The sequence below is a fragment of the Loxodonta africana genome, chromosome 3 (genome assembly GCF_030014295.1).
Source record: "Loxodonta africana isolate mLoxAfr1 chromosome 3, mLoxAfr1.hap2, whole genome shotgun sequence".
Lineage (NCBI taxonomy): Eukaryota > Metazoa > Chordata > Mammalia > Proboscidea > Elephantidae > Loxodonta > Loxodonta africana.
In genome coordinates this window covers 59,997,574-60,014,014 of record NC_087344.1, presented here as the reverse complement: position 1 = coordinate 60,014,014, position 16,441 = coordinate 59,997,574, and the positions used below count along the sequence as shown (strand labels likewise).

General features: G+C 38.1%; 1 protein-coding gene and 1 long non-coding RNA gene across 3 annotated transcripts in view; one reads left to right on the top strand and one right to left on the bottom strand.

Annotated features, from left to right (window-relative positions):
* Positions 1-16,441, bottom strand: part of CLIC4 (chloride intracellular channel 4) — an 88,897-nt gene that overhangs the window by 16,206 nt on the left and 56,250 nt on the right. The window contains exon 3 of the mRNA XM_064281484.1: positions 6,600-6,725. Coding sequence (XP_064137554.1) covers positions 6,600-6,725 — 126 coding nt within the window. The remainder of the gene's footprint in view (positions 1-6,599; positions 6,726-16,441) is intronic.
* Positions 1-16,441, top strand: part of LOC135230705 (uncharacterized) — an 80,577-nt gene that overhangs the window by 35,326 nt on the left and 28,810 nt on the right. Inside the window, exon 4 of one of the 2 annotated variants that reach the window (XR_010321324.1) lies at positions 555-4,433. The exons of the other annotated variant lie outside the window; for it this stretch is intronic. This is a non-coding gene — a long non-coding RNA (uncharacterized LOC135230705). Of the gene's footprint in view, positions 1-554; positions 4,434-16,441 lie in introns of those variants that run through there. 2 annotated transcript variants of the gene reach the window in all.

The following is a 16,441-nucleotide window of genomic DNA, read 5'->3' as shown; positions in this document are numbered from 1 at the left end:
GAGCAGCGCTGTCCAAGAGGACTTTCTGCAATGATAGAACTGTTCTATATCTGCACTGTCCAATACAGCAGCCACTGGTGACACATAGTTATTTGAATTTAAATTAATCACAATAAAATAAAATTTTACTCCTTCAGTTGCACTAGCCATTTCAAGCACTCAAAAGCTAGTAGACAGCATAGCTCTAGGGCTTGCTCAAATAGCAATGTCCACAAAATCCTTGGTATGCCATGCCCTATGCAGCAGAGAACCTTGACAGTAGGAAAAGAGTCTAGGCTGGTCAAGCATCTTGATCATCCACAGCAGGTTAAGGTCAAAAGTAGTAGGAGGCTGTTATGGATTGAATTGTGTCCCCCAAAAATGTGTGCCAACCTGGCTAGGCCATGATTCCCAGTATTGTGTGGTTGTCCTCCATTTTACAATCTGATGTCATTTTCCTGTGTGTTGTATATTCTAATCTCCATGTTAGTAAAGCAGGATTAGAGGCAGTTATGTTAATGAGGCAGGACACAATCTACAGGATTAGGTTGTAACTTGAGTCAATCTCTTTTGAGATATAACAAGAGAGAAGCGAGCAGAGAGGAGAGGGACCTCTACCATCAAGAAAGAAGAGACCGGAGAGGAGCGCATTCCTTGGACCCAGGGTCCGAACACTGAGAAAATTCTAGACCCAGGGGAAGATTGAAGACAAAGACCGTCCCCCAGAGCTGACACAGAGAGAAAGCCTTCCCCTGGAGCTGGCGTCCTGAATTAGGACTTCTAGCCTCCCAGACAGTGAGAGAATAAATTTGTTTGTTAAAGCCATCCACATGCAGAGTTTCTGTTATAGGACCAATAGATGATTAAGACAGAGGCATATCACTCACTTCAATCCTCTACTCAGGATTTTCCAAAACTAAAAATCTCCATGGTAAATTTATAAGGGTATCCTGAACGACAGAAAAATAAGCTATAAGAAACTATCATGACAAGTGCTCTGTTGTACTGTTCAAAGTTTTTTTTTGTTTTCTGTTTTGAGGCTGGGCATTTAAGACACATCAGCTTTAAAAAAGAAAAAAAATCACACAAATGTGTATTTTACATATTTGATTTCAAACACATATACTCAGTGTTGACCATGACTTTCAGAGAGGTATTATTTCTTCCTTTAATTGGAAAATGCGTGTGCAAAAGCTCAACCGTCCACTCATGCCTGCAGCAGAGCTCGCGTCAGTTCTAGTGAGACTCGCCAGAGGAAGTCCGATTCTTAGCAACATTTCAGGGAAGATCTATTAGCTTAATGGGCCTGCAAAATTTCACAAGAAAATGGTCTCTGAAGCAGTTAAGGCTTTGGAAAGAATCTCACATGGAACCAGTTATTCTGATTTACTCATATATTTTAAGAGGCACTGTCTTGCCTCAATTGTTTAAATTAAAAATGGGGTTATATTTAGAAAGAAATTTAGTTCAGTTGCAAGCTGTAGTTTTAGGTTAGTTTATATATTCTTCTCATATTTCTTCTGGTTACTATTTAAAATTCAGGAAGAGATACAGCTTCTAAAAATTGGACATAGATATTGACAAGAAGGATATAAAGGAGGAGCTGTAACAGGAGTTAATCCCCAGGCTCAATATATCCCTAGGTTTCCCTTCAACTATAAAAACAACCAAACCAGCCTCCAGTTTAAAATGTTTTTACTGCTTATAATACAGTACACTCATTGACTCATTCCAAACCAAAAATAGTGCCAGGAACATAAGTACCTCTCCAATAAATCTGTGTCTTCCTCTAGCCAAGTTTCTAAAATTAGTCTTCTTTTCCCCAACCAATATTTAGCTGTACCTACTTTATCTAATAAAGTAAACCTCATGATTCTCGAAATAACTTATAGGAAGGCAGGCTTGAATTACACACCATTTATATATTCGCTTATTCATGCACACATTCATTTGCTCTTATAACTATTATCTACTATGTGCAAAGCATTGTACTAAGTAAGTGCTAGGATGTAATGATGAGCACACAGAAACACACTTAATACTTTTTAGAAAGTTCCAACTAGAAATATATTTTAGTAAACAGGTAAGAATGAAGAATAACTTAAAATTAGCATACTTTTATTGTATGGAAATGGATGCTACCAGGATTCTTAAAAAACACTGCTCTCTAAAGCAAATTAAACATGTCCATTCTCCCCCATCCAAATTATTAAATTTGTACGATTAATTTAATACATATAATAGCATAGCTACACGAGGCCACTCATCCCGAATGTCTCAGTCTGCCTAAAAGGAAAGGATGTTCCAAAAAGCTTACATATTTGGCCCTCAAGTCACTCAACAAGTTAAAAGTATGACAAAACTAAAACTCAGATATCCTGCCCCTTAGCCCAGTGTTTCTTTTCTATTACAGAGCAGATTCTCTCTAAAAGACAAATCACAAATTCTGAACAAACTGGTCCAAAATCAGTTGCCAACTTTGTATGCATCACCCCAGACACTGAATTTTAAATAATTCGCCCGTTGTTTAAGTTTCAGCAAAGAGCTTGATCAAGCAGTGATTTACTTAATGTGAGCATTTGTTTTAACATTTAACAAAAGAAGGGCAAAGATTCAGAAAAGGCCGAGTGCCAACGCCAGAATGGGTATGAGCTTCCAGGGGCTACGGACTTCAGATCAGTCCCTTGTGCTGTATGACATCATGGACTATCAGTGGTACACTGGCGAAGAATATTTCCATCCTTTTAGGAAAGAACGCAGACATTTTCTCCTTTCTCACATTAATCTAAGACTAAAGGCTGTTGACACTGCCTATCGAATTATTCTTGGAAGTCAGTTTCTGAAATTCAGCATTCAATGTCTGCATTTCTCATTTAAAAAAAGAAAAAAAAGCCTAACGCTGTATAGAGCTCTCCTCCAAAATTATTTAGCTTCCTTCTATCTTCCTTCTCGTCTTTTACGAGTAAATTAGCCAGGTAGAGAGGTCTGCTTCAATTAAAAATCCAAGTTTCAAGGCTTTTTGACAAAGTAGCTCCTTCATTCACGTAAAGGGGAAAAAAATACAGAAACACTTTCCCCAGAGGAGACGAGAAAGTTCATTTTAAAATCTGTAGTTACACAGGCCAACAACAGTTCTTTAATTTAACGTTTCATTAGTCTCTAAATTATAAACAACTCTAGGGCAGACAGTTGCTTGCATTTATCTATGTTTATATGATTAAATCAGGAAGTGCTCACATCAAAACACCGTTCTCAGGAGCATCAAATGCCAGAAACATGTTATTAGAAACACTAGAGTTTTTTTTTTTTTTTTTAGAGTTTAGTCTACCAGCTTGCACAACACTTCTGCCTTTTCTCCTCATCCTAAGAATGTGAGGAGGATCTGCAACACTGGGCCCAGAGGGAAAGAGCAATGAGCCAAGATGGTCCCCAAGTACCCTACAACAACAGGAGAAAGGAAAAGGGATGCATGCACTGGGCCCAGAAGCATGTCCTCTTCCCACTCATCCTCTAGAAACAATTCCCCCTGACAGAGATTATGTTGTTTGATCAGCATTTCAATTATGGGTTGCAGCGCCCACCAAGGGGGAAGGTAGGTCCAACGCAAACACGCTGTTCCCTGTATTTTCAATGTACAGAACAAAAAAATTTCATCTGATGTTATGTACCTCACCTGCTTTTTCAAAGGATTCACTGAGTTAAGTCTGACAACCTCCTCAGCTCCACCTGCTCATCACTGTCAAGTAAACTGTCTTTGGTTTCTCTTCCACCCTTCCTCTAAGCTTAGGCTAGCCTCTAATTTTGTACTGATTAAAAGCACAATCCCAATTAAAGACTTATATTTTACCTCTTTTATAAAAGCCAGCCCCACTGAAATGAGAAGTGGAAACCAAAAAATAGAAGAAACAAATTTTTAAAGTCATATTGGCCTGGCTTTGAAAGTATCCCAGCTCTGCCACCAGTAACTGTCAATATTTGGACAAATTATTTGGATTATTCATCTTTAGTTTCTTCAAAGCCTCTCTGAGGATTAAGTGAAATAATTCACAGAATAATCTAAAAAGCATAGTGCATAAGTATTCAAGTGTTAATTAATAATAACTGCACAGACATTAGCAGCATCGAGAATTATCCTCTCCATATATAGTAAAAATTTAAAAATATATTTAGAAACTTTCTTCAGACCAGCAACTATAACACAAAGACAAGGAAAGTACCACTAGAGAGAATTTAGCATGCTATGAACACTTTATAACAGAAATGTCTTCAAGGGTTTAATCTAAACCAAAAGAAAAGCCCATCTCTGATTACAGTGTCTTTATGAATGTACCCAAACAAAAGTGAGAGTGTTAGAATGTCTATATATAAAAAGCAAAATGACAATGCTTATTTTTAAGGTCCAATCCACAGTTATTATGTCTTGCAGAGAGCACTGCATGCCACCAAAAAAAAAAAAAAAAAACACCAAACCCGTTGCTGTCGAGTCAATTCCAACTCATAGTGACCCTAGAGGACAGAGTAGAACTGCCCCATAGGGTTTCCAAGCAGCGCCTGGTGGATTCAAACTGCCGACCTTTTGATTAGCAGCCATAGCTCTTAACCACTATGCCACCAGGGTTTCCACTGCATGCCAAGAAACCAGAATACTCTGATATTACCTCTACTATTTCTCTTAATGTCTATTCCCTCTGAGAGAAATAACAAGACGGAAAAATAAACTCTCGATTTTTGTTGTTGTTGCTGAAGGCCAGAAGAGAATATGAGAAAATGTCTATTTTCTCTATTTATAATTAAATACTGATACAATGATCTGTAGTTACATGAGAGGAAGACTACTTTCAATTAGTGTCTGAGGACAAGTCGGTAAACGTGAACTTCCCTTAGAGCTGGCCAACTTTAAGAGTAAAAAGAGATCAAGGGGGTTCCATTATGCAATAATCTCTCAAAAGTCATTTCCTCTAAGTTGAATGCATGCTCATAACAGTTCCTAACTCATGTGCATAAAACTTCAATTTACAGTTTACAAACATCCCAGCTTTGATTTATTGGTGTTCTAACATAGCCCAGGGGAAAAGTCAAGATACAGTTTTGTTAAAATTGGTCTGGAGATATGACTTTACTGGGCATGGAAGGAAGCTTTAGCATTTCTGGAAAGTAGAGATAAAGGACGTTTGAGGCTCTGAAAAGGACAAGAAGGAAGGCAGAGGATATGCTTCTAGAATATAGCATTAAAAAGGTTTAAGAAAATGAAATTTTAGGCTTAACACAAGATTGCTAAACAGAGGGCAGTTCTGTTCACCACAGAAGGTGGCGAGTTGTAGGCAGAGGTATCATTACTCATACTTCTCCTAGAAGCCTTCCTACCTACCGTCTCTGATCCTGACCATCTCACTGGCTGAACCACCATCAGGTCCCCCCAAAAAACATTATTCATTAAAAATATTTCTCCTGCCTAGAATGCTTGTCACTCTCTGGTTCACCTGCCAAATGCCACCTTTTTTGTTTTTTAATTAAAGCTCAGTTCAAGTTTATCTCTTCTCTAAAATTTTTCTTGATTCCACTCACTTTCCCATCCCCACCAGCCCACACCTGACTGTGCTTCCTAAGGACAGGAACTGTGTGCCTTGTTCACTAGGATACTCATAGTGCTTTGCTGCTCAGTAAACTGCAGAAGGAACAAATAAATAAATGAATGGGTGAATACTGAGTGAGTGATTATTTTCGAGCCTCCTAACTCACTAATCTCATTCCTGACAATTTATTTGGACATGGAGTTTTTTTGTAGAAGTCAAAAGTTGTAAGAAGCAAGAAAGGCTCGGGTCAGAGAAAAAGACTAAAATACAATATTTCTGTTTTCAGGATAGTGAACATGAAAAACCTTAAAAGAAACCAATTATGATTTGAACCTATGCCAAGATTATAGTATGATGCAAAACTGCACATTTGCAATTTAGGTTAACTAAGATAAAAAAAAAAAATTTTTTTTTTTTTTTATCTTCACAATACATCTGTTCTTCAACTGTACCTCACATTATAGAAATTACTTGAGCACTTTAAAATCCTTAACCGTGTAGGTTAATATGCTCAGTCTAGGGACCTGAAACGCCTTGAAAAAAGTAAATACAAAACTCTGAATCCCAAGGACAAAGTCTGAAAAGTCAATTCCCTTGCAAGTTCCATCAGAAAGTTACCTTTAAAAAGGCCTGACGGCAAATCACCTGACAGCCTGCACTACACTCCTGCTTAAACATTCTGGCTGCTGGGGGTTCAGCTTGAAACCTGGCCTTCTCCCATTTTTTTCTCCCCACTAAACTTCCATCTCTGTTTGGGACCTATATCCCTCAAATAACCAGTCTCTCCTCACCTATCTCACATGTTCCCAAACCTGCTTTTACCATACAGCTTAGCCAGCTTCCCACCTTTCTTAGAATGGCTTATTAGCCTAGCTGAAAGCCAATTCTGACATCTATGTAGCATTAATGATAAATCACCTTAGAAGGGACTCCTAGTCATCGCAAAATTAACCCTGTGAAAATTAAAGTGCCATCAGGAGAAAGGTCTCTAAGGGTCAGATAAGACAAAGCTTCAGTATTTCCACGCACATTCTGTTTCATACTCACTTAGGAGGGCACAAGACTTCTTCGAGAAATTCCTCTATCTTATTTACATCCGTTCTGACTTCATTGTTGTAAGTTATAAATGGTGGGTGGGTCCCTGGTGCCAAGTTCTGCAGGTCTGCAGGCTTCCTGTTGGGCAAAATAATGGTCAAAATCTGATCTTTTTTATGTTAAGAAGACAACAATACTTTAAATCCTCAGAAAGAGTCTTTAATTTTAACCAAAAGACAAAGTCCTTCATTCTCATTCCAAAGTAAACTTACGTGCTTAATAGAAATGGTGGTAGGATGAGGTTAAAAAAAAAAAGACTTGGGAAGTCAGCCCCTGGTCTCAACTCTGGCACCAACTCATCATGTAAAGACAGATAAGTCAGAACTTCTCTTCATGTTTTCCTAAGAGAGAAAAGCAGCTGATTCCTACAGTCCTTTCCAACAGCAAGATTCCAAATTCTGGTTCAACCTCTTTTTCATTCTCCTGGAAGTTCTGGCTTACAAGGATAACAATTACCACATATGACTACCTAATAACTACTTCAGATATAAAACATAGCAAAAGAAGCCCTGGTCGCACAGTGGTTAAGTGCTTGGCTTCTAACTGAAAGGTTGGTGGTTCAAACCCGTCAGCCGCTCCACTTGAGAAAGATGTGGCAGTCGGCTCCCGTAAAGATTATAGCCTAGGAATCCTGATGGGGCAGTTCTATTCTGCCCTATAGGCACTATGAGTCTAAATCAACTGGGCAGCAACAGGTATGAAATACACCTCCTCCTCATTTATGGACTATCTTGTATCCAACATTTTGCATTCACAACAATAGTAAAAAATCTACTCTCCGACTATTTTACACATTAACGACGTATGTCTGGCAGTAACAAATGCCGAGGTGCAACACAAGAGTAACAGTGGCTGTGATGGTTAAGGTTAGGTGTCAACTTGGCTGGGCCATGATTTTAAGTGGTTTGGCAGTTATGTGATGATGTAATCTGACAGTTGTGTAATAATGTAATTTGGCAGTTATGTAATGATGCAGTCATCTTCCATTTGTGATCTGATGTGGTCATCCTCCATCTTCACATTACACCAATTTTCACATAATGACTGGACTTTGGACAACTGCAAAAATGGTGTGGGGGCAGTGTCTGACATCCTCTAACTTCAAAAAGGGAAAGGAGAATCAAGATCAACAGCCCAAGGCTGATTCCTATGAGGTGGAAGTCAGACATGCCTCCTCTCTCCGCCATCTTTACCAGTTCTGACATCTATCGCCCGCCCCCCCCCGCCCACAGTACTTTCTACTTCTCTTCTGAGTTCAGTACATCATTGCAATGGCTACACAGAACTCACAGATAATACTCCTGATTATGAGGTTTATTAGGGAAGTAACAGATTACAGTTCAAGCTAAGGAACACTCAGAATACACTTCTTCCATCAGGACAGCCTCTTTTCAGCTGTGCTCACAGGCACACCTCTTCCTGGCCCTGGGCCTCTGCCCAAAGGCACTCATCTTTCTCTCTCCTGGGCCAGGAAGCCCACCATACCATCTCCTGCTGCCACGTCTCTGCCACTGCTTCTCACTGTCTTCAGGGTTACAACTCGCTCATGCTCTCTCAGTCTCCTACTTCCAGGAGCTTCTCAAGTGCAAAGATCCCGAGTCCAAAGGATGTGGTGACTCCTGGCTGTTCTTCCTTGGTGGTGGTGAGTTTCTCCCTTTCTTGCCTCTGGGGTGGCTCATTTCAAACCCAGCAGGATGGTAAAACTGACCAGTTCCCTTGGTGGGCCGCAATTACCCTAACACTCAGCCCCACCCAATCACCTGGGTGGGAGTTACAAAACCATGGCGAGAAAGGCCACACAAAAGCAATCCATTACACCACAGACCCTAACCATGTCAATAAGTGAGGAGTGGGTATAGCACAGCCGGAAGAAAAAAACGAAAGTATAGCATAGCCAAAGGAAAAAGGCAAAACAAACTGGACAAAATAACATGGTGAGTAAGGCTTAAAATCTTTATTACATAAGGATCTTGTCTAAATTCATTTTGAAACTCATAAAAAAAAATCAAATAGGTAAGGGTCAAAAGCAATTGATAAGTGATAGATATAATAAGTGAACACATGGAAAATGTAAAACATCACAAGTATCAGAGAAATTCAAAGCTAAACAATGAAGACATTTTTCTTCTATGAATTAGGAAAAACTGGAAATACCACAGAACACATAATACGGTGAAATTGATATCTTTACAACTCTTCATATCAAGGAATACTGGTACTACCCTATTAAAAAGAATCATTAAGTGACAAATCATCTATTATGTTCCTCCTAACCTGCAAACACTATGGGGCAGTTCTACTCTGTCCTATAGGGTTGCAATGAGTCAGAATCTACTCTGCAGCAGTGGGTTTGGTTAATGATAAAATATAAAGCATACACACCCCTATGAAAGATTCCTTACCAAAAAATCTAATCAAGTCTCTACAAGAAGAGTGGTTTCTTAAAATGTGATCCAGGTGACTGGTGGTCCATGAGGTCAAAACTATTCCAATACTAGACGATCATTTACCGTTTGCACTCTCATTCTCTCAAGCGTGTATAGCACAGCTTCCATAGGCTACTTGGCATGTGATATCACAACATAATTAATATAGAGCCACCAATGAGAATCCAACTGTCTTCTACTAGGAAAGACATTAGAGATTTGCAAAAATATAGAACTCGTCTAATTTTTTTGTTTTGGGAAATAGTTATTTTTTATTTTAAGATGTTACTTTTAACAAGTGATAGGTTTATTATTGTTATATTTGAATGAATTAGTATTTGTTAAATTTCTCGGCTTTAATTTCTAATACAGTAAAATCTATAGGTATAACCGCATAACTGAAAGTTATCTGGTATCCTTGATAATTTGCAAGCATGAAGGGGCCCTGAGACCAAAGAGTTCATTTACGGGAAACACAGAAGTTAGAGGACAAAGTGAAATGATAACACAAGGAAGCATTGGGCCAAATCCAAAATCTGGGACAAAATATACCTCCACTGATCTACAAGTCAACGGCATAAGGAAAAAAGTCCTAAGTGGGAACTGGGAGAGACTTATGGATTAAGAAAAACTTAAGAGACATAACAACCAAATATAATGAGTGGAATTTGTCTGGGTCCTGGTTTGAACAAGCCAACCATGGACAAACAGATATTTTGGAGATAAAAGGACAAATCTGATTATACAATGACAACAGGATGTGATAATGGCATTGTGGTTAGATAAGAATATGTCCATACTGCCTGGAGATATACACTGAAGCAAGTCTGGGGAGATGGTATGTCCCGGATTTGCTTAACATTTCAGGAAAGAAAATTAAAAAAAAAAAAAAAGAGGGACAAAGCAGATGTGGCAAACTCTTGATAACTGTACTATTATTGCTATTCTTTCATAGGTTTGAAATTTTTTCATAATTAAAGAAAAAAGGCAAGCTACAAAAAGCAATATGGCCTGACAGCACTCAGTTAAGTGCTCAGCTGCTAAGCAAAAGGTTGGCAGTTCGAACCCACCCAGAGGCTCTGAGGGAGAAAGAACTCTGTCACATGGGGTCGCTATGAGTAGGAATCAACTCAATGGCACCTAACAACAATTATAAGAATATATGCTTACTGTAAAAAAAGTGGAAAACACAGGACAGTTAAAGAAAGCAATCATTTAGAAAATCAAGCTAACTTAGAATAGTACCTCCTTCCAACCTACTTAAGTTTTAACAGAGAGATCATACTGTATTTACCAATTTTATGTTCTTTTAAAATAAATAATGTGACGTGTGAGCTTTTACTATGGGCCAAGCACTGGGCTTTACATGCATTATCTCACATAATCTTTACACCTTACTCCCAGGAGGGAGGTATCCTACCAGGCAGGATGCTCACAAAAAGCAAGTAACTTACTAAGGCCATAAACCTAGTATGTGGCAGAGGTGGACCATGACTCACGTTTCTCCAATTCCAAAGCCCAGAATCATTAAAAACATTATAAACATCTTAAAATGATTGTCCAATATGTCACTGTATAGTTGACTCATAATTAACTTAATCATTTTAAGGCACATTTACAACAAAAAAACGGGAAGAAAGTAAATAACATTGCAGTGCACAACTTTTATTATAAGTAAATCTTCCTGGTTTTTAGGTTACTCCCTTAGGATATACAGGCAGTCCCTGGGTTACGAACGGAAGCCATCCCTAACTGTGTCTTCAAATCTTTCAATCGAATTTGTAGGTAAGGTGGAACGGGTGAGTACGGTTCTTGTTAGCCTCACTTTAGTGCAAGAAAAGGCTCGAAGCCTTCTCAATGATTTAAAAGCTGCACATGCAGCAAGTGAAGGTGCCTGTGATGAAGATTTTGTTCCAAGTAGGGGCTGGTTTGATTGTTTCAAAGTGAAGGTGAATTTACTTAACATTAAAGAGCAAGTATGAGTTGTCCATAAATTAGAAGAGCTGTCTGTAAATTAGACGTTGGTAACCCAGGGACTGTCTGTATTCCCCAAAACTGAAATTACTGGGTAAAAAAGGGTAGGAACATGAAGTTCGTGACGCACATCTGGCAATATGATTTTAATTTTTTTATTATGGAAAATGCTTTAACTAACCAGAAGTAGAGAGAACAGGATTATAACCCCCCACGTACCCATCACACAGCTTCAACAACAAATCAATTTTGGTCCATTTTATTTCATACACATCCCACCCTACTAACCCCCACTGGATTAGACAATGGCATTTTAAAATCCATGAAAATGTTTATATCCTTAACTCAAGTATATATAACTCCGAAGAATCTGTTGTAGGCAAATAATAGCTAAAAAGTTCTGCAGTATTATGTAGCGAAGTGCAGGAAACAATCTAGATGTTTAATTATAAGGGAATAATATATCCACCGCCATCGAGTTGATTCTGACTCACAGCGACCCCATGGGGATTCCAAGGCTGTAAATCTCTGGGGAAGCAGACTGCCACGTCCTTCTCCCACAGAGCAGCTGATGGTTTTGAACTGCCAGCCTTTCAGTTACCAGTCAAGTTGCTTTAACTGCAATATATTACGCAATCATTAAAAATAATTAATATTAATATAAAAACACTTAAATATCACGTAAAGGAGAAGAAAGCAATACCGTGTCAAAGCATATGTACAGAAATGAGCCCAACGCATACCTGGAACGGAACGAAAGAACACTGAAAATTAGCAGGCTTTTAAAACCAGAACCCAAACCCACTGCCGTCGAGTCAACTGCGATTCACAGCAACCCTGCAGGGCAGAAAAGAACTACCCCCTAGAGTTTCCAAGGAGCACCTGGTGGCTTCGAACTGTAGACCTTTTGGTTAGCAGCCATAGCACTTAACCACTATGCCGCCAGGGTTTCCAGTAGGCTTTTTAGGATGACAAATTAGGATTGTGGAATTGTAGGTGTCTGCTTTAAAAAAAATTTTTTTCTCTAAAATTTCTAAATGGTTCTTTTCTATATCCACCTGTTCTTATTTCCTTTCTGCCTGTTCTTGTTTCATCTCATGTTCTTTCTTAAGAATGTTATTCTTCCCTTTATCTCTTTAAAGGTCACAAACCAACTTTTTTTTATTCTTTATTTTTGGTGAAAGTTTACACAGCAAATTAGGTTTCAATTTAAAAATTTCTCTATATATTGTTCAGTGACATTGGTTACACTTTTCACAATGGGTCAGCACTCTTATTATTTCCATTCTGGCTGTTCTGTTTCCATTAATCTAGCTTCCCTCTCCTACCCGTACGTTCTCATCTTTGCTTTAGGGTAAATATTGACTGTGGGCTCATATAAATGATTATTTAAAGGACAGCAGTACTCACGGGAGATATTATTTTATAAACCAATCTATTATTTGGCCAAATGATGACCTCCAGGAGTGGCTTCAGTTCCAAGTTTAAAGGGTATCTTCAGGCAATAGTCTCAGAGGATCCATTAGTCTCTACTGGTCCAGTACGTCTGACCTTTTTTTAGGAATCTGAAGTTTGTTCTACATTCTTCTTCCATTTTATCTGGGATCATCTATCGTGCCCATGTTAGAATGGTCTTTAGTGTTGGGTCCCAAACTAATTTTACAGAATTTTTCACATCTCACATTGTTCCACTAATTTTGTCTGGAGTGAATTCATCCTAATTTTTATTTTATCATCTTTCTCTTTCATATTATTAGTTTTCTTCTCATTGTTTGAAATCTTGTTTACAGACGTATCTTGAATGTAGGGTACTGTTTTGTATTGGTTTTATTTCCTCCTGATCTGTGCTCATCCTTCTTTGATTAGTACTTCTATACCTGCCTCCATGTAGATCCTGTGGATCTCTGATCCAGTACCAGATTGTGTATTAATGATTTGATGCTCTAAGCCTGTGGTAACATTCTAGGTACAAACCCTGTCACCAAGAGGGCAAGCAATCTGAGGTATTGTTATGCTCCCACTTCCCTGGATACACACAGCTTCACATAAGCCATAAACCCAGGCATTAATAAGTAGCTTTTTCCTAGCTTTTTAAATGGGTAGAAGAGTCCCTGCCAGCCCCTGGTTTCAATCAATGGACCACTTTACACCCTCAGAAATCAAACCCCTGGTTGCCTCTGCCTGCTTCTGAAACCAGAGTCCATCACACTTAAAGGTTTCAGCCCTACTCCCTGGATTTCTATTCTGTATCTAGCCCATAGAGATGTTTATCTTGTTTTTGAAATAGGTTTCCTTCCTTCTTTTTTTAAGGAACACAAACTCACAGAATTTGCATAAAATAAAGGTACTGTGAAAGTGAAATACGTTTTCATTAACAAGAGTTTTCACAATAGAGTGTGCCCTAAAAACTATACTGAGCCTTATAGCCTAACTTATCCATTTCCCCTGGTCTTATTCATTCTTCTTCCTTTCATTTCTCTCTCTTTCTCTCCCAATTTCTTTCTCTCTCAACCTCTTCCCTCCCTTATTTCTTTCAAATTAGGTTTCGATAGTATCTCATTCTCCTATAAATACATTCCAACCAAAGATACAAAACTTACTTAATTACCTGACTTGTCCAAATTAACTTTTCTAACTCAGAGTCCTCCCTCCATCCAAGTTCTAAAGCCTATGTCTCCTCCCAAAGCTAAAGAAAGGAAAAGAAAAAAAAAATGTTTTCTATCAACTCCTATAAGAGCTTAGGCTTCAAAGGTGGACTTTAAAAGATCAAAATCTGATTTCATTTTCAACATTCTTTCACTGCACATTCTTTGGTCTAACAATGTAAAAAAAATCAGCACAAAATGATGGGAATGCATGAAACTTGAATGAGGTCTTCCCACATGTATTTAAATAATGAGATAAAAGATTCCAGTTACTTTTGTAACTCAGCCTCAAATTAGAGCTAATACTTTTCTTCATTTCATCGGTTTCTTTTAGTTATTCCTTTTCACTCATCATCCAGACCACCTGTTCTACCTTGATCACTAAAGGATGGCATCATATCTAAGACTGTAGTTACCTTTTGTCTTCAAGTCTCCCATTCACATTCTCACACACAGATGCACATTTTTTTCCCACTTATAATTTGTTTCCTCCTCAACTCAGGGAGACCTTGACACAATCAAGAATCTAGAAACCCTAATAAGTTAAAGATTATGTTTATTTTCAAACCTTAACATCTTAAAAAAGATTTAAAAAAAAAAAGGTAGCACAAAGGTCAAGAACAACAGTATCTGATCAAAGTAAGTAGGATTAAAAAATTTTGTATAAAATACACAAGAAAAAAGAGAACATATACATCTCAAATGGATTTATGTCAGTGATAAGAATGTTCTTTAATCTTATCATGTACAAATTCCAAGTATCTGGAAAACAATTTGCTCATTCCAAAGTTGTAAAATGTAACCATCAGCATTTTTTATGATTAGCAAATAGTCAAACGCTTAAGTGTAAGGTTATAATATAAATCTGTCTTTTTACAAATAACTTTTCCATAAGCAAGTGGAGGTTTGAGTAAAGAGGAAGAAAGGGGCCAATGCTTTAAAGTGACCCATAATGGTGGGGTGGGGGGACGGGCAAACATAAGTAACAGCTATTGCTTCTATAATTATGATAGCTTTTAAGGTCTCCAAACAAAAGTAATTATTAGAGGAGGGAGAAAGCTAGCATGGTAGAGACAAACCAAAGACTATAAGAAAAAGAGCCTGGTTGAAGCCCCAGATCGAATAGCTCTGCCAATTTACCAGCTATGTTATTAACTGAATCACAGCTTTGCGCCTGGGTTTCCTCATCTGTATTGTACTATGGATCTAACACCTACTTTGCCTGTAAAGATCAAATCAAATAATATACGTAAAAGTGAACTAAACAGAATTATGCAAATGAAAGGCATTACTACTTTCGGTATCACAGGAGATAAAACTGGCAGTTTTAACTTAAACTCTATTTGAGTCTGATGGTGCATAGCTGATTAGGCAGCATTAACTGATTAGTAATAAGAAATTAAGAAGCCCTGGTGGAGCAATGGTTAACCACTCAGCTGCTAAATGAAAGGCTGGTGGTTTGAACACACTCAGCAGCTGCATGGGAAAAAGACCTGGAGATGTGCTCCCATAAATATTACAGCCTAGAATACTGTATAGGGCAGTTCTATTCTACCACATGGGGTTGCCTGGAGGCAACAGCGGCCTAACAGCACATAACAACAAGAAGAAACTGGATTAATTTAGAGGCATATACAGAGCCAAGGAAAGTGAAACAAGGCCTATCATTACCAATATTTCATTAATATTAAAAAACAAAACCCATTGCTGTCGAGTCAATTCCAACTCACAAAGACCCTGTAGGACAAAGTAGAACTGACCCATAGGGTTTTCAAGGCTGTAATCCTTACAGAAGACAACCACATCTTTCTCCTTAGGAGCGGCTGGTAGGTTCAAATGTTCGACTTTGCAGTTAGCAGCTGAACGCTGTAACCACTGTGTCACCAGGGCTCCTTCAGTAATATTAGTGACTAATTAATAGTCAATCTTGTTTTTCTTGAAAGGCTATATAGATTTAAAATATCAAAGATAATAAAATTATTTTCTAGGATTAACTGTTGAGATGAAGAACAACTATGTCAAGTCCTTATTCCATTTGAAAGTAGATTTGAGGAGAAGCTTTAGTGCCTCTAAAAAAAAAAAGAAAAAAAAAAAACTAGTAGACTTCAATGAAAGGGCAAATTCTAAGCAGTGAGGTGATTAGCTTACAGCTATCTCAAGTCATCAATCAAATAGAATCTAAGATTCTTCAACGTCTAGGGCTCACCTGGCACTCTGAGGTCTCAGATGTTTTATCTGACCCACAAAGGTTCATTTTACAGATGCTTCACAGAAATGTAACATTACAGGAACTGCCATTTGAGATAAATGCTGAACCAATAGGCAATGGTTGAAGATTTCATGATATCTTTGGCTTCTTTCAATACATATTCAACAATTCATTCCATTTCATCCAAATGTTTATATCTCCCTTAAAGTGATAAAAGGCAGTCCCCGGGTTACAAAAGAGATTCGTTCTTAACGGTGTCTTTAAGTCGAATTTGGAGGAAAGTCAGAATAGGTGCATATGGTTCTTATTTAGCCTTATTTTAGTCCAAGAAAGGCTTGAAGCCTTTTCAATGATTTAAAAGCTGCACACGCAGCAAGTGGAGGTGACTGTGATGAAGATTTTCAGGTTGGTTCAACTGGTTAAAACTGAGGGCAAATTTACATAACACTGAAGTGCAGGTACAAGTTGCCCAGAGTTGTCCAGTAAGTCTGAAGTTTGTAACCCCAGGACTGTCATTACCTATAAAAAGCATAGGGTATA